General features: G+C 38.2%; 1 protein-coding gene across 15 annotated transcripts in view; it reads right to left on the bottom strand.

The window, feature by feature from the left end:
* Nucleotides 1-18,782, bottom strand: part of TNS3 (tensin 3) — a 218,302-nt gene that overhangs the window by 152,391 nt on the left and 47,129 nt on the right. For 10 of the 15 annotated variants that reach the window (XM_069007895.1, XM_069007893.1, XM_069007894.1 and 7 more), the window contains one exon: nucleotides 14,893-14,930. The exons of 1 other annotated variant lie outside the window; for it this stretch is intronic. Coding sequence is in view for 7 of the 14 variants with exons in the window: in XM_069007883.1 (XP_068863984.1) it covers nucleotides 14,893-14,930 (38 nt within the window). In the remaining 7 variants the exon portion in view is untranslated. Of the gene's footprint in view, nucleotides 1-6,136; nucleotides 6,158-9,881; nucleotides 10,035-10,611; nucleotides 10,671-14,892; nucleotides 14,931-18,376; nucleotides 18,488-18,782 lie in introns of those variants that run through there. 4 more of the 15 variants (XM_069007887.1, XM_069007891.1, XM_069007890.1 and 1 more) reach the window with 4 other exon arrangements.

Here is an 18,782-nt window from a genome sequence, read left to right as displayed (position 1 = left end):
ATGACTAAGTCAGATACATTTACGAAAAAGGTACTGACTGCATTTAAAACAGCATTTTGGAACCTCGACTCTGCATGTCTCTGGGGTCCATGGCTTTACTTTAGGCATTTGAATTCTAAAATCAGAAAACAAACCCCATAGAAATCCAAAAAAAAGTTTGAAAAATATTCATGTCAAGTGTTTCAAATCAGGCATCAGCTCACAGGTTTTGTCAAGAAAGTGTCTCATCAGTCTGTTCTGCATTTCTAGGACTAACAAATCAAGAAATTAAGACAAGTAGAAATTTTTTTTAAGCTGAAAAAAAAAAGGAAAGGAAAAGAAAAGCACAAGTCAAAATTTAATAAAGCAAAACTGAACAGCAAGACAGAAAGAGCTTTAAAAAAAAGTTTCAAAAAGTTTCAAGCCACCTGTGCTTCCTTGCAAGCTCAAGAAAGCTTTATGAACTGGAAGTGAAGAAACATGCCTCCATAAATGTTTCTCCAGAGCCCCCAGTTTTCTTCATGGAGACATGAGCACTGCAGTTCTGGATGGTGACAGAGCAGGAACTGAACAGGCAAATACAAACCTCCACTGGATATTCCCGCCCTTTGCAAACAAACCAGAGAACAGAACAAGCCTGTTGCATTTCCCTTCCCATGATGTGCAGGCACGTGCATGAGACAGGCAGCTATAGCCCGCAGCACTCCCTTAAGAACTGCTCTGGTGACAGTCTTAAAAGGAGCCAGGAAAGTTCACAGCAATGGGAAAGTCTGGTAGATTTAGCACATCCTTCACCTTCACCAAATCATGCCTGCTATGTGCATACAATGCTTGCTTTGCATGCATCTCACAGGCCCTGTGAGCTAAAGTTTGAATGTAACACATAGGAAAAAAGGAAGTCTCCCTAAATAATAGAGCTGGGCATGTTCCCAGTTTTCCATAAGATTTCCATGCTATTGCTTGAAAGAAGAAAGACAGGAAAACATGAGAACTGATTAGCCATTAGTCACAGACACATATTACAAACCAAACTCACTTGACACATTTTTCACAAAAGCTTTTACTGATTTAAGCTGAAAACCAAATTTAGAGCTGGCAGAGCAAAATCATTGTATGTGTCTGTGGAGTATGCCCAGCCCCTGCCCTGGAAGGAGGCCTGCTGAGATAAAGAGATTGCATAACCTCCCAGCAGAATCCCCTTGGAAAACACAGCACTTTTCGGTGAGGGTGAGAGAAAACAAGAACCATGATCCTCTGGGAGACCCTATGTAGATTCCTTGTAACCCACTGGCTTCTACCCTCTCACACCCACCCTTGTATCCCTTCTCTACCCTTCTCCCCGTTTGAGTTCGGAGAGCTCATCTCTAGCCTGCCCTCCATGGGGTGTGGACTAATAAAGCTGCCTCATGCGGAACTGCTATACGAGCCTCTCGTCTCTCTCCTCCTGGTCCAGCCTGGGGTTTGCCTCACAGAACAAGAGCTGAAGTCACTCTCACTGAAATCACTTAAGAGCTGACAGCCTGCTGAGACAGGCACCTTTCTGCGAAGGCAGCCTGGCAGCTGAGGGACCGCCACAAACCTCTGGAAGACTGTCCCTTGCGGGACACTCTCTCTGGGTCAGTCACAGCTTCCAGGGTCTGAGCCACAGACCCCAACCCGGCCGCTATAAATGTCAGTTTCTAACTCAGTTTAGTTACTGTCATCATACTCCACTGTAATTGGAGGTCATGCCTGATTAACCCAATTTAGCATCTTGTATCTTCTAGTACTGAGACCCCACTTGAAATTGGAGAATGCAGTCCTTCACCTACATGTACAGCCTTCCCAATACCATAAACAATTATTCAACTTCCCATTTCTCAAAAAATCTCTTGCATGCCCACATTACAAACAGATGGACTGTGTTCCATGATAACATCAAATCGTCTCACATTGTTTTCCTCAAAAGATGTGTTTAAAAATTAATGCAGTAGAGATAAAAATTCATGTAGTCATATTCACTGATCTTTCTCATACAAAGCTTCTAGAGAGGATAGCATTCAACAGCATGAAAAAAAGGAAGGAGAGGGTTTTTTTGGAAAAGGGGACAAGCATTCTTTCAAACACTGTTAGAGTACTGAGTTTTCTTAAAGTTTCCTGTTCTCTTCATCACTTTCCCCGTACATAGCTGGGAGTTTGGTTTTACTTTTATGTATCAACATGTATTTTCAGTTCTTAGTTTTTAATTTCTTTTTGAGAAAATATTGGCACTAGGTTGAATGTATGTACATGTATATATAAACTACCATGGATATCAAGTAAAAAATGAGATAGGCAATTAGAATAAGGCCTTTGTGACTTCCCTCTCACTTCTTCAGCAACTTTTTCAAGGTATGTTCCTGCTCCTTTTAAAAAAGCAAATGAAACACGCACACACCCCCAAAAAAACCCAAAACAAACCAACAATTACTTTTATTCTGTTCTCCTCCTATTTTGAAACAGTCCAGAGCACAATCTGACTCACTGTTCAAAATCAGGTTTTAGTTTGTTAGGAGGGGCCTGAACGTTCAAGTCTTTGATTTTTCTCTCTACAGACAGAAAAGAGTCTTGCATAATTAAGGAGGAGGGGGTGGGAATCAGAATCATTGACACCCCCAATTTCTATCAAAATGATCAAACTTCCACTCAAGACTTAGCAAAACAGCTAAACAAACTTCAGCATGAAGTGACTGTTATGATAAAATACATGTTACAGATACATGTCCATTTAATCTTTCCCCATTATAACAGCTAGTTATGAAAAGTTATATTTAAACGGCAACCTAGAGGTATGCAGAATTCTTTGGCAACCATTTGGAAAAAAAAAAAAGAAAAAAAGGGGGGGGGAAGGAAGAAAAGGTATTAACATTTAATCAGAAATTTCTGTGATAAAGATCACTATTTAAACATGCCTTAAAACTGACAAGTCATGCAGTCATAAGGACCATTCATTAACGAAATAATCTTAAGATATGAATCTATGTACATAAGAGGTTTGGGCCTTCACACCACATTTCATTACAACAAGAAATTTGGCAGCATAAGTGATGGGACTCTGAGGAACTAAGATTTAGTTTGCTTTATTCTTTTCGAAGATACACTGTCATGAAGAACAAAAAAGAAATTCAGTGAAGAAAACTAGCTTATTGCCCTTTTGAAGCATCTTAAACTATTCTAGACTATTTCCTGGAATCTAAAAACTACCTCTAAAATAATATCCTTCCTTTGGCTTTCCTTTTATCTTTTTTAAGTAATAGATGAAACAAAAAGTATTCAGAGCTTTAAGGTTAGGGCATAAACCTTTTCTTATTTTGGCAGCAACATCAATTTAAGAAATACTATCAACTGAGTAACTAACAATCTTTCAAAATAAGATCCAATAATTCCAGTGAAGGCCATTTCAACAAACCTACCATCTTTGATTTTTATCTAATTTTAGAAGTACTATATAAGCTAAGTCAGCTCTCAGGTAAAAACAAAAAAACAAACACAGTGACCATGCCACTTCTATTTCCCTTTTTTTTTTTAATTTTTGGGTTAAGCTATAAATCTCTGTCATGAAAGACCATTCCCACAAATAGTCCATTGTCTCTTCATGAAATAAAATTAAGTGCAACCGAGTAAGTCATCTTTGCTAAACATTTGACTGAATTAACAGAGCTGGACTAACATCATCCCACTTTCTGAGGAATGTGCATGACAACATAAAGTAAGTAGTTAGAACACAGTAAGTGTTAGAACACAGGAGCAGCTTTATATTTTAGCACCTGAAATTCCAAACAGCTGCACTGAGTTCATATATGTCAGTATATCCTAATGTCATTATAAAGCTTGAAGACACATGGCTCATGAGAAATGGGAAGGGCCCCTTTGGTAACAGACATCCAAGTGGAAAATACTCAATAAAACACATATTTTGAAGAAAAAGAACATCTGTGAATTTCATCAGGCTTCAATAGCCTTCCAACAAATACGTCACTGAGAGTCTAACTACAGTTCTTGCTTATAAGCCAGTTTAAGGAGAGCTATACATGCAACCTTTACATTGACTAAATAGATGAAACACTGATTTAAAGCAGGCATATGTATTGTTTACTCATGTGAAAATGAAAAGGTTGGAATTTCTTAGCTGGAATGAATGGGGATAAATCCATGGTTCAGCAGCAAATTATGATGCCACAAAGTTTGTTTCATTTGAATAGATGTTGCCCTCCCTATTATCTAAGCATCTCAACTACTTAGTCTTGATGTTGTCAAAACTTTACACTCAGAATAATTGTCAAAGAAACTGCTTACAGCTAACACCATCACAGATCATCCTCCCTCAGAACAACAGAACTCTTCACTAAATAGACAAAATTTACTTGTACTGAACAAAGACTCCTAACATAAAAATGTCACTACATTTCACACCAAAAGCAGACCACACTATTCACTCTCACTCTCAGCAATAAAACATATTGTATACTGTGTAGTGAAAATATTTCACCTACAGATATCCCTGCAAGAAATTTAAATAGAATTCACTCCTTCTGCCCAAACTAGCAAATGTTTTATTTGGTGACTGAATATACCTCTGTCTACATTCCTGCTAGTAAACTAAAACAGGTGAGGCCATTTTTGCCATTTACACTCTTTACCTGCCAGCAGGTCACAGTCAGTTGGGACTACATCATCAGCATTGCCCTATGTACACATAAACCAAGTTCACATAAACCAAGTTCAATCAGAATTATTAATGACTAGTAACATATCCAACAGGCTACGTTTAAAATTGTTTCTGAATCACAGTAAGAGATTTTCCATTTCAGAATCAATACTTGGGATGCGTGCACAACACAGAAGAAATAGCAACTGCAGTTGCCAGAATGCACCTAATACTGTGAGCTGCAAACACAAGAAAGGGTTTCTTTTCTATTTATAATTTTAGCAGTAATGATCTATAGAGGGATTCCTTGTGGAACAGGGGCATATGATACCCCTGGAAAAATTGGACAACCCAGGGTTGCTGAGGAAAAGCCCCTGAACTGGCCCCTGGCTGCAGGCAAGCCTGGAAAGCACCTGGCTGCAGGCAGCCCTGAGAGTCCTTGGCGAAGGTATACACTGGTCAGCTCCCCCGCTGATTAGAGGCTGTCTAGAGGGACTGGGCGTGAATCTTTGCAAAAGTAGATATAAGCTTGCATAGTTGAACAATAAAGGGAGAACAACACTTAATCAAATCGGTGTACGTATCATCACTCCGGCCAGCTCTCCTGACTCAGTCCCTACCAATGATCCTCAGACTCTGACATGGGTTAACTCATAAAATTACTGGGTCAAATCTAGGAGAGACCTCCAATGAGTTGATACTCACATTCCTCATAACACCAGGAATTACTGATTTAGGTTTCCAGGCTTTACTTTACAGGATAATAATTTAAAAAGTACCTTTTGACTTCTGTGGTTCATGATAGCTAAGTACCATTACCTCTACTTTTCCAGCAGGGGAATCAAGACACAAAAATGTACAAAGTGACTTGGCCAATTCACACAGCAATACAGAAGTGAGATGTAGGATTCCTAATTGCCAGTGGTTATATCACTTTACCTACAATACACAGAACTCTTGGCTGACACTTGTGCATCAGCTGTTGACTGCTTAGTCCTAGTAATGACATTAGCAGCTGCTAGTGCTGGTTCAATAAGTAACTGTTACACTCCATCTTCCAAGCATCACTCATATTACCCTTGGAGCTAAAACAACCAAATACAGTCATGCAAGCCAGAAAAGGCTTAATGTTTTCCTATCCTGACCATGTATGGGTTCCACCAGCAACAAAAAATAGTAGGTCCCAAACAAACGTTGCACTACTTGTACTTCCAAATTGACATGAGACATCAATATGTTGAAACAAATAATTACTGAGGTTTGTTTCTTTTTTTATTTAGAACACACAAATAAAAGCATAAAACATGTAGATTCCTGCATGGGACAGGACAAAATAACAAGTTTCAGGAATAGACCCTTGATGTGCCAAGCCTTCAGAGAGGCAAGCTGATGGCACAGTACTTAAATAATAAGAGGTTATAGGAGACTACAAGAATAATCTAACCTATAACCTATAACCTGATGGATATCAGTAGTGCCAAAAATACTTACAGCTCATAGCTGCTTGGGAAAAAGCAGGGTGTCACCACCTGGAATAAAAAATTATGATAAAATAAGGAAAAAAAGATACTACCTTTGGAGATGTCCCAAGTGCATTGACTGAGCTCCATCTGTCCAGCCAAAGAGACACCAACCAGATCAAGTGCAGAACCTGAGTGTCCACTGCTGCTCTCAGCTGTACTATCTACTTTCAGCTCCCTAAAAAGTTAGGACTAGCTCAATGCAAACTCAGTGCCCTGCTCACATACTCTGATCACTGAAACAGGTTGAAGAGTAATGCCTTCCCTCACATCACATATGCAGGGAAACATGAAGGGTTTTCTCCCTTCCTCTATCCTTTATAGCATTCTTTTATTATCACCTAAGTTTTAGTTAATGAGTAAGTATTCTGCTTTTCAAGAAATCTAGAACTTCAACAGTTCCCAACACCTTATCCTTGTTCTGGAACTGACTTTGGGTCATGGGTTTAGCAGAGCAAGCAGAACAGATATTCTGTGGACTCACATATCTTCAGAGATTTGCCTCCAAATTAAAAAACACTTCCTATGAAGAACATAGTATGTATACATCACACCAAAAAAAACCCAAACCACCTTGTTGTGATATTCAGAAACCAAAACACAAAGAAAGACAGGAAAAGCATGACTAACTTGGATTATATGATGATCTAGGGAAAACCAAGTGCTAGATTATTTCTACAATCTCATATAGCAGGCAACCTCAAATCCCACACGTACAGTCAAAAGACTGTAGGTTCATCTATTTACATCACTCAGCTGAGCTTCAGTAGTAGTCATAATGCATGCTCACTTTAACAAGTACCTTGAGGTTAGCCCCAGTGAAAACTGTTTTATTTAACATGTTCACCTTCAAAATTATGGCTCTCCAGGACAGACTTGACTCTCAGCAGAGTGGAGCCAGAAACTCTGCAACAACACCTGGACAACAAAGGTGGAGTTTTCTTTCAGAACAGTGCTGAGTCCTATGATGACTCAATTCATGGTACACAGAGTGGGTTCCTGAGCAGAGGGGGCCTTGTGACTCATGTTATTTGTTACCCTTAGAATAATAAAAAGAAGATGCAGCCCATGCAACAGAGCAAGCTACAAGAACAAAAAGAAACATCAGTCCTATACACGGCACAAGCAAAGAGTAAAAGGAGCTACTACCTGACTACACAACGACAACCCAGCTTAAACACTCAGGAACAGCTTTTAACCACTAGCATGGAAGAGACAGCATTTGCCTCCATAAACAGTTATGAAAAAGATCTATCTCCAACTCTCAATGCTTCTTAAATCAAAAATTACTTATAAAAAGGGGAAAAAAAAGTAGCACATTGTTTTTTCAACTCCCAGCTCGCTCATGATCTCTAGACTACCCCTGAAGAAAACACGACAGACTGAACTCTTGCAGTTTGTCTGCTCTCCCCTCTGACTCCTCAGTGGGCTCGCAAGTCCAAGGTCTTAATATGCTACATCTCTGCAGCTCATTTTGTGACTGCCACTCATGATCCACTACTCTATCCAACCAAACACCCATACCTCCCTACATGGAAAATGTTAACTAAGCTGTCATAGTAGTGATGCCTTAGGTTTTAACTTTTATATTTTTCAAATCCTGTACTGCCTAGTGTGTAACTCTGAAGTTTCTTGTGGTCTGTTAGCTGCTGTTCTCTCATGCTGGTTAGATATAACAAACCTCTTTAGGTTTCCACCTCAAGGACACCAGGCTCCAAAATGTGTAAACTAAAAGCCTCTGAGAGGGGGCAAACTTGGGGTAATTACATCATGAACTGAAGTTATAATTGGACAATTAACCCTTATATGCAAATGAACCAAACTTATAAAAATGTGAAGAACTCATGACCCAGGGTCCATCTTGGGTGTAGCCCTTGGCTTGCCCAGGGTGTACCTTTGAAGGCCCTTCAAATAAATAGCTACCTTTATTCCCTTATTCTTGTCTAGTCTCTGTTTTTAGGTGGCTGTCTCAGGCATCAATAGCCTGCCTATTGCTGGAAGCAAGGATATCATCTGCCTCGGTGACCTCTTGCCTGACATAGCATGTAAAACTTCACATGCCACCTTCAATTACAACCACCAATTCTCCTTTCAAGCCAAAGTGACAAACCACCAAGCAGAGCAGTGCCCAGCTGAAAGAATCAAAGCCACATGCACCCTGCACCACTACCACAAGCAGCAAACATTTGCATTTAGGAAGGAAAGACTGTCCCCAGTTGTCCTGACCATGTGATTACCTCATACTTATAAACTGATTTTGCTAGTGTTCTCATTAGCAACACCTAAGGTTAAAGTAGATAAACACGAAATTTCAATTACTTTCCTCTCACTGCATATACTGGGAAGAAAGAATTACTAGAAACACCAAAGGAGTTGGCAGGCTGGCTGAGCAGTGCAGTGGAAGAGATGAACTAATATTACATGCTCATGTAATTAAGAACTGGAACCACTGCAGAATAAAATTGTCATCACTGACATACATAAATATAATCTCTGCTCTCTCCCCTCCCTCCACTTATCAAAACCCTTGAGGAACCAAGCATATCTTTATCCCTCTGGCTAGGTAAAACACAGTTCTGCTGTAACCTGCTTGCTAATTACAGCTGACTCACTGCCTAAGAAAAATCCCCTTTTTTCTGACACAAGAACGCTGAGGACATCCAGTGGACGAGAACTTCAGAAAAGAATTGCAGATCTCTGCAGATTTGTGGCATCTCATTCAGGCAACTCTGGACTGTAAGAAGATGAGAGCTAACACTTAAAATAACACTTGATTTCTTCTTCCCTGAGCTCCTCTACACCTGAAACAGCTATATATAGCAAACTGACTTTACAGAAAAATTTCATCTTCTTCTGGTTCTGTCTCTTCTGCACTTCCGTTTTACAGAAATCAAGACCCATGTCAAAGACCTTGATGCTCTGCTGCTGTTTTTGAGCTAGAAACTCAATTAACCATCCAAGATGCTCTGACTTTTTTTTCTTCTTACTCCATATACACAAGTAGCACATTTCTTCCCAGATGAAGCAAAATAGTCAAGATCTTGCTGTATCCCAACTTCAGTTCTCATGAGTAGTTGAAGCAAATCCTTCCACTGTTAATCCAGACACAGGTTAAAAGTAAAAGAGTTTTTTAACCGGTCAACATGTAACAGAGGATAGTATGACATACAAACAATATAGGTTGAGAATATATGAGTGGCTCAAATTCTTTTTCCTTGTTTTCAAAGGTCTGGGACATGCTAAAAAATAAGCTTTAGAGAAAAAGTATACAGCTAAAAAGCAAAACAGCAAGACTTAAATCCAGTGACAACAGAGATAGAAAACCAAGTATAAAGGTCTCATTCATTGGTTTAAAAAGTTACACACTGTGTACCAACTGCAAAAAACAATAAACTTCAGAAAGACTATTCTGGTTCACCTACTGAAGCTACAGCTAATCTTAAAGACATCTACAATAACCCAGTTTGTCAGCTTTCAGTATTTTTTTAATTATTGTAAGAAATGTACTGGATATGCATTAGTGTAATATTTCATAGCTCCACACCAAGGTGGATTTAGCTTCCATACATTCACATATTAACAAGCAATAACAGAATATAAGAATGCTTTGCCTACTTTCAGAAATAGTTACCTTTTCAGTGCCCAGCACACAGACATAAAGGTACATTATTAGTCTATTCACAACTAATCAAGCAAATATTTTAAAGACAAATTACCTGTTCTTGCATACACAGTTAATATGAAAACATTTTCCTGGTGTGATATTTCCTGCATTGAGCCTTAGTTTGAAAAAGTCCCATATTGATGGAAAAAAGATTAAAATATTTTTTTTAATGAAGAATTCTGACTCCAATGAATCTGCGGGTAATTTTTCTTCATATGACCGTAACATCAGTCACATCAGTTAATGAGTAACTGACTAACATGAGATAAATGTTAAGTCAAACAAAAAAAAAAAAAAGTCAACAAATGGCAGGATATCTGGCACTAAGGAAATAAAATCTGTCCTCACTTGCTATAATAGTGACACAGTAATGCCCCCTGCAATGCACAACAGTTCATTGGCTGGGATATCCAGTAATTACATTTCAGTGACTTTTTTTCTCACTTCCAGATGTACATTTCATTTTTATCTTCCTTCCTTTTTATTTTCTTTTTGCAAAGAGTATGTGATTTTTCAGGGGAAGAACCATCTTCAAAGAATGAGCCAGTTATTACCAAAGGTGCATTTCAAAGTCCAAATCTCAAACACTATTATATTGCTTTTACAAAAGCAATTGACCCCTTAGCTATAATGAATCTTTCTTTCAAGCTACAGTTTATCAAGTAACAAATTCTGGCATGCTTGCCACAGGTTATGTGTAACACAAACTATGTGCAGGGGGAAGAATCTTTACCTATAAAGTGACCTACTAAAAAACCTGTTCACTCTAGTTCACTACTTACCATGTTATAAAATTGAGGAGAAAGGGTGAAAAGACCAGCAAAATGAAGTCACTGACATCCTGCAAATAGCATGAATTTATAGTAATGTTAGAAGATTTTCTGAATGTTACATAGACGGCTGTCAGGAGCCCATATGGTAAGCTCATGGACATATTTAAGATGAATCTTTATATATATATATATTCATTATATATACACATACACACAGACACTCATTTAAATATACACATATCTTTTTTTCTTACCTTTTTTTTTTAACAAAAAACACACACATCTATTTATTCCAATCTACACCTTTGGAGTTAAGTCTGGTGAAAAAAAAACTCCTTAGTTTTCTTCCTCTAGCATGCCTGTCAGTTATTGTTCCCCTTCTCCAACCTACCCTCCAAAACACTCATGACAAATTCTGGCTTTCTTCCATGCTGTGGTATTTCATTTTGCAATGTCACAGTCCTGACCGACATCATGAAAGTTCTTCAATTCTCTGAAGAACACATACAAGGAAAAGACACTTGGTACATAGGTTATTTGGGAAATGAATAAAAAAAAATCCTCTAATGAAACAGAAGGTACATTTAGAATCAAAAAATGATGAGTTTCTCTTGGTAACTGTAAACTAGTAAACAGAGATGAAGTTCCTTCCTTCTTCAAATCATGGGATTTGTTCCAAACAAGTTCAGAAGCAAGGGGAAAGAAAGTCAGAATTTGGGTCTTGCTAACAGGGCTTAAACCAGACAGCAGGAACCAATCTTAAAACTAGATTTTACTGGACTTTGCGCTAGCCCTCTGCACTGTGGTTTAATTTGCCAATTTGAATTGTAACTACTAGCTAGGGCCCCTTCTGATTTAATCTGTGTAACATATTAAAGAGCTTTATAAAGTAGGTTGAAATTATTTGACACAAATAAGTGCAAAAATACAGTATCTTTACTAAAAATTTCTCATTTTGCAGCTTCTTTAGCTAAAAAAACAAAAATCCTAATTTTGACAATTGTATATATCTTTTTGAGAGTTAATTTCTGCTTTCTTTGTATCAGATCTGACCTCTCCAAGCTTTATGAGGCATAGATTACTCAGGGAATTATGCTACCCTTTCAGGATTCCACACCTATGCATTTTGGTACAATCCCCATGAGAAAACATTCTTCATTTGCAAAGCCAAACAAAACTTGCAACATTACAGATGGGGAGGGGGCCAGGAAGCAGAGGGGTTCTTTGTTCTGCCAACATTTTCCTCTCCCAAAGGAAGAAACTACCAGCGTGCACTGAATTTTCTTGAATGGAAACAAACTGTGCACCAGACTGGTTGTACCTCAGAATTCTGGACCTATAACATATGTATTGGTCTGATTTCTCAGGGTTTCAACATCTGAGCAATAGTAAGAGCTACAGGCATCATGGTTCCTATGGTCATAAATGGCACCTCAATTGACAGTATCAGAAGTTTTAGGGGGAGGAGACAGGAGTTTGTCACAACAAACTGCAGATATCACTGCTCAGCCCACAGGTTTCACTGCATCTAGTGTATGTCTAAAATCTGGGACAGATCTGTGCCCATCAAATAAAAGGATGAAAGATAAGATGAAAGCAATATTTAAACAATAAGCATAGGTTAAAATGGGGGAGAAGTAGGCAATTTCTTTTTTTAATACATATTACAGGGAAGAAAGGAATGTGGTAGAGAAGGACACCAAAAGGCAGCAGTGTCAGTCTTTTCTACTCAACATCACAGAAAGATATGAACGCAGAAGTCACATGTCAAACTTGTTGGTAAAAAAGCAAAAATCAAAAAGGAGTTTGGGGTTTTTTTGGTTTTTTGCTTTTTTTCCCTACAGTTGAAAACTATTCATCTACAGGATGACTCTCTGCATCTCCCTAAGGCAAATTTAATGCTTAAATGTATTAAATCACAAGAAGGAAAAATAGCTCTTTGCATCAGGCAATACTAAGATGCATACAGCAATTTAGCACAGGCCTGGTTTCAATCTGTGACAGGAAGTCTGCAAGAATCATGTCAAGGAGGCAGTGACCTCTCCAGCAGGAAGTTTATAGAAAACCTTTGCAAACACTGCTGGAATATGGTGCTCAGCAAGCCAAAGGAGGCTGAAGTAGCCCAAAGAGCTGTGAATGAAGCAGGACCCTTTCACTTCCCCACAAAAAGTGGGAAAATGTCATGTTGTAAAGACATGGTCCCCTCTATGAGGCCCCAATCCACCCATTTTTGAGATTGAGAGCACTTTGTTGGAGGTTGACATGGAAACACCTGAATTTTATGGCATTATTTCTGATTTTCATATATCACAATACTGGCTTTAATAGCTCTCTAGTCATTTTAACAAACTTCCCTCCTCTCAAAACACATTAGAATAAAGTCTTAAACATTTACAATCCAAATATATCTTCAGTTTTCCAGCTATTCAGAGAAGAGATAATGCAACAAAACAATACAGAATGACATTTAAATACATATTTTGTCATCAAAACTACCTATCCCAGACTAAGACTGAATTTGCTTTATTATGCTTTAACTGTGGGAAGTATTTTAAATGCTTTCTTCAGCTACACAGAACAAGATAAGGGAAGCAGCCTTTTAGAAATAATTACTAGTAAAATACTATGAAATGCTGTATTCTCACACAAAAGTAGTAAAAGCAAATTGTAACAAAGCTTAGACATTTCAGCTTGCTGATAAAAAACAGTCAGAACTTCTGGGATAGAGCTCAATGTTCATAATGGATAATACTGTCATTCTGTTTCCACCTAATTGTGGTTATTCATGATGCCTGTCATTCAGTTTTCAATCTTTTATCAAGTCAGTAAGGCAACTCCTTGCTGCTGTGGGGAGAATTTGCTGCCACCGTGGAGTTCTACCCTGCACTGTTTCTCCTGACCATGGGTGAGCCTTTGCTCATAAGAGCAGCTGTTGAACTGGGACCTTATCAACACCTGGTCTCACTGGAAAGGACCCTCACCATTTGCTCAGGTGCCTCAGGGGAAAACCCAGGACCCTGACCCCCAACCCCCTCCAGAGGGAGCATCTCCCGTCTGCTTGCGGGAGGCCAGCCGCCACTGTCCAGCCCCACTGTTTTCTGCCACTGCTTCAGGCTTTTTTATTTTGCTACATTTTAACCCGACACCATGTGTCTGCCAGGACAACCTGCTGCTCCTGCTAGGGCTTCAGAATTTTTGCTACGCTTTGTTTGCCACCCTAGGTGTTCTCACCTCTGCTGTTCCAGCCTGCTGCTCCAAGGTGAAAACCTTGCTTGGAATGAAAAATATGACCCCCTTCCCTCCAAATTCAAATGCACGTGTACCATTTTTACTCAAAATGGGAGATGCTCAGCCAACTGACCGACTTGTATTTACTAGAATTTCCCAAAATGTCCTGAAAAATCTCCAAGTCCTTCACAAAGCAGAGATTCTTCTCTTGAATTCAGTTATACACCTTGGATGCACTGAACCAAACAAATGCTTGCATAAAGCCAAACATCAAGGTTACAACACAGATATTAGGACTAGATCTGTGGTCTCCAGAAGAGACTATAAAATATGCTGTCTTAATAGATAGAAAGTACTAATCAAAAGTTTAATTTAAAAGAAGGGAATATTACCCCACAAAAGTGCTTCTGGCAAAATAAAGCCCTTCAACACTGCTAGATTTAGACTGAATCTCTAAGTGTCTCTGATTTACACAAATCTAGCAATGGGGAAAGTAAGTCACATGAGACCATGGAACTACTGATCTCATCTTGTGTGAAAAGGAACTTGAAGACTTTCAAAAGTAACAAAAATCTAGTAATGAAACTGAACTGGGGGAATCTACAGTAATCACTGAAAATTAATAGTATGCTTATACTTCTTATAATCCAGTGCAAAAAGTTTGCCTTTAAATCTCTGTTGCTGTACAAATTTTATACATACATATATATATGTGTACACACACGCATGGGGGCTGATATACAGGAGCGCATATATACCTTATTCACTCAGATACATTTTTTTATTTTCTGGCAGAACTGTGTGGTTTGTATTTCACGCACTTAACTCGATGTTTTCAACTTAAAATATATCCTCCTGTGGGAAGAATAAGAAACTCAACCACTGGTGCAAATGTTTTGACTATATTGGGAATTTTTTTTAAATTAATGGCAAGAACAATACCCCAGCCAGGCATCTGATTTAATAATCACCTTATTCCTAATTAGTTCATACAGCTTTTGTAGTCTCAACTTTGAATACATGTAGATCAACAGCAGAAGGGAGACTAAAAAACATGCTTACCTTTTCTTCACATTTCCTGTGGCAGGCATACTTGCAAACTAAAACAAAACCACAAAAATAAATGACTAAAAGAGTAGGAAGATTGTCCTCTCCTATTCTTTAGATCAGCTTTCTACAAGAGATCTGGCCAAACTCAAGTCTGTATATATAAAAGTATTTACATACTTAAAAAAAAAAAAAAAAAAAAACTAAAAGAAAAGAAGACATGCATTTAGTTTTCACCCATTCCTGAAAGATTAGTTAATTACAGTAGTGTTACCAGATTTGTGCATTTTGTCAGCTCATGACTCTGTATGTCTGGTTAAACATCATAGGCTGAATATCTTGACACTTACCTTTAAAGCTTCACCTATGACAGAAGTGTTACCATTTAAACACGACAGATAGTAACATAAAATTGTTCCCAGTGTAACCTCTGAATCTTAGTCACATCAGCAGTCCCCAAGACCTAAGAAAAGCAGGTTGACTTCAAACTCACAGGCAACTAGTACTGGCCAGACTGTAATTTCTGATCATGAAATTCATTGTTGCAAATTACTTTCAAGAGGTAAGCACTTGATTTCTTTTAAATTCCTTCTTCCTAAGTGCAGGAAAGGATGAATTGTACAAGCAATTTTAGATTCAGGAAACAGCATTTAACTTAAAAAGTAGCCAGATGAGCAGTGATGTAACTACGATGCAAAGCACAATAGCTAGAATCTGAAACAAGCTGGTTTTTATTTGATTTTCCATATGCACTTCCTTCTTTACTCTGAAATTTGCTTTAATTCCATGCAGTGTCTATCCTTTGGGTTACCATGAGCTAACTTGTATTTTAAATTCAGGAAAAATTTACTTATTCAATCTCCAAGATGAGTAAGCTGCAGAATACCACAGAGGTTTAACTGGAAGATTAACTGGGGCATAACCTCAGACCACTGAAGCTGAAAGCCATGTTTGTTTCTTGGTGCTTCCACAGCAGCCTAACACAACAGGAAAGATACAACTACCAAGGTGTGAGGTCAACAAATACTCATACTCATTTCAGATTCAAGTGCAACAACTGCTGAATAAAAAGCCCTCGTGCTCCAGTCACTGCTCAGGGGGAAAAAAAAGTAAGGCTTACTCACACATCTTCTATTCTATCTTGTACATGCTATGTTCACTTATTTTCCCCACATGTAAATTAGGAGCAAGTTCTTAGTTCAAAGTGCTTTACAGGATCAAGTTTCTTTATTCTCAGAACTTATTAATGTTCACACAAATATACTATTAGCCTTGATAATGATCTATACCACTTAAAAACTCTATCAATCTTAAAGCAAATGGAAGACTGCTCTTAACCCATGAGGAAAATCTTAATTTTCTTGCATGACAGCATAGGGGATAAATTGCTAAATTCATTAAGTGATTTCACATACCAAAACTGTCTATTTACTAGAATCCATATTTTAAATCAGTATGAGTAGCTTTAACTTTGCAAAAGGCTAACATATGCTCTAAAAGTACACATACTATCTGTTTATTCTATAAGCTACTTTGAGATTTCCTGCAAAAACAAAGATAACCACAAAAAAGGTAAAGAATAAAATGGTAAATCTGTCAGAAAGCCCTGATACTACAGACAAGGTCTCATCTACTATATAGACACTTAAACCTAGATTTCTGTGAGGCAAGATGAAATACGAAACAGATTTCATTCCATGACAACTTCCATGATTTTGCTACTAGTTCATGTAAAACCAAATCACAAATATCACCAAAACACAAAAACTTCTATTAAAGATGTTGGTTTTTTAGTTTCCATGTAAATCAGTGTTTTCTGTGCTTATGTAACACAACAGTTCTTACAGTCTTTTCTGGAAATAAGCCGCTCAAGTCAGATGTGAACTTAATGTGGATAGCAACTTCAAGACTGAGTCTTTCAGGAGCATCTCATTCAAATTCATAAGCAACACAGAAATACAGCATAGAAACTCCACATATAATTAAAGCAAGAACACTTCACAAAGCTATATTGCTATATTTATAAGATTCAAAGGAAACAAGGAGTAAAGCCTCCAGAGGTAATTAGTCAAATACAGTCAGGCAAAGCTCTCTGACTGAAACAAACTGTGTATTTTTTCAGGTGTTTAGATTTATAATATTCTGAGCATAGAGATCTGAGTCACAAAGACTGCTGCACTCCTCCTCAGCATCCAGAAATATTCTAATCATATGTAAATCCTGTACTTGCATGGATTAGTCTCCATCTTCCCTCTCAGGTGAACTTCAAACTGCTCATTGCATACATTGCTCCTAAAAGGCACACCAGCTACATCCCAACAACAGAAATGGATCTCCAGGCATAACTGATCCAAAATCTAACTCCCTTTTCTTGACAGGTCTGAATTTCACTAGTTTCTGCCCAGAACGACAAAACTTTAAATGACTGCGCCGATTTTGATGGACTGTTCTTTGCATTTACCAGATGCTCAAGTGTTCAAAATACTTAATGTAATTTACGTGTCCTACTGAGGTACAGCAAGCATCACAAGTTTTTGTTTGCTGGGAAGGTAATATTTTTAGGAATACAATGTTCTATATATGTGTGTGTGTACATTTACAAATACATACACATATGAACGTAAGTACATAAATATATAAACACATACATACACATACTCCAAAAAGCACGAAAGTCTTGTTTTTAGTAAACATACACTCAGTGGCTAAAACCAACTTAAAAAAAAAAACAAAAACAAACCCACACATACACACACATTGGGGGAGGGAGAGGGGCAGGGCAGAAAATGTAGCAGCAGCATTTGAAAGAGAGGAAGATATTAACACAGTTCTATGAATTGGCTATAAGGAAGCATACAGGCATGTCAAGAAAGAGTGAATGGAATAAGGGCCATGCTGCAGTGGTCAAGTTTCTGAGCACAGACAAGTACTGGAGAGAAGCATCATTGCCTTTCCAGGCACATCCTTTCACAATGCATTTCACAATGGGTTTCTCCATTACAGCTGCTAGCATCATGAACAGTGAGAAGTCCCTCCTTTCACCAACAGTAGCAAATTAAACATTTACCCATAAAGAGACATTGATTTGCTTGATATTTCATTATTTAGAATTCATTGTGCCACAGCTATGACGAATTCTAAATACAACGAATTCTGCTACATCAAAGAACTGTGCTGCCTGGATGATTGCACCCCTTCAGACCAAGGCTGCTGTTAGCTCAGCCTAGGCACTTCCAGTACTTTCAAAGAGAGAGATTACTTAAATAATTAGATTGCCAGAGAGACTGAATCATGTTTCAGTGTGCCAGATTTTTTTTATGAAAAGCCTTGAATAGCAGAGATGCACTTTCAGAAAATTTCTAAGGCCAAAAGAGCAGTATTATACCATAACTGTGCAACCCATGACTTTTCAGTGCAACAAACATGCCATACAAAATCATATGAATAACACAACAACTGAAGTGCTGATAGTATTCTAAGGAAAATACACGTGACTTACATTTAAAAGATCTCAACAAGCAGCTTCTATTGAATGCTGGCATTCTTCAGGCAAAGCTTATAAGTGAAATGGTGATCAGCTCTTCACAGGACTACAGCGTAACTGTGTTCAAACTTTAAAATGTGCCTGGAACAGTCCAGAGGACTTAATGTCACACTCTGCAAGGCTACTTCAGCTCTTCGACAAAACAGCTGAATGTGTGCATCCCACACACAAGCTCTCATCAAATATCAGACTTTCCAAATTTATGTTCAAGGATTCTGGCATCAGCTTCAAGAACAACTGTCCCAAGCTGGCTAGTAATAAAATGGAGACCGAGCCATATTTAGTCAATTTACTGCACTTCAAAACAGTTCCTAAACAACAGCTCCAAGAATTCATTTTCTTAAAAGAGGGAGAAGAAGGG

The sequence above is a fragment of the Aphelocoma coerulescens genome, chromosome 2, assembly GCF_041296385.1.
Source record: "Aphelocoma coerulescens isolate FSJ_1873_10779 chromosome 2, UR_Acoe_1.0, whole genome shotgun sequence".
NCBI classification, from domain to species: domain Eukaryota; kingdom Metazoa; phylum Chordata; class Aves; order Passeriformes; family Corvidae; genus Aphelocoma; species Aphelocoma coerulescens.
The sequence above is the reverse complement of the archived record's forward strand: the minus strand, read 5'-3'. Positions and strand labels throughout refer to the sequence as shown.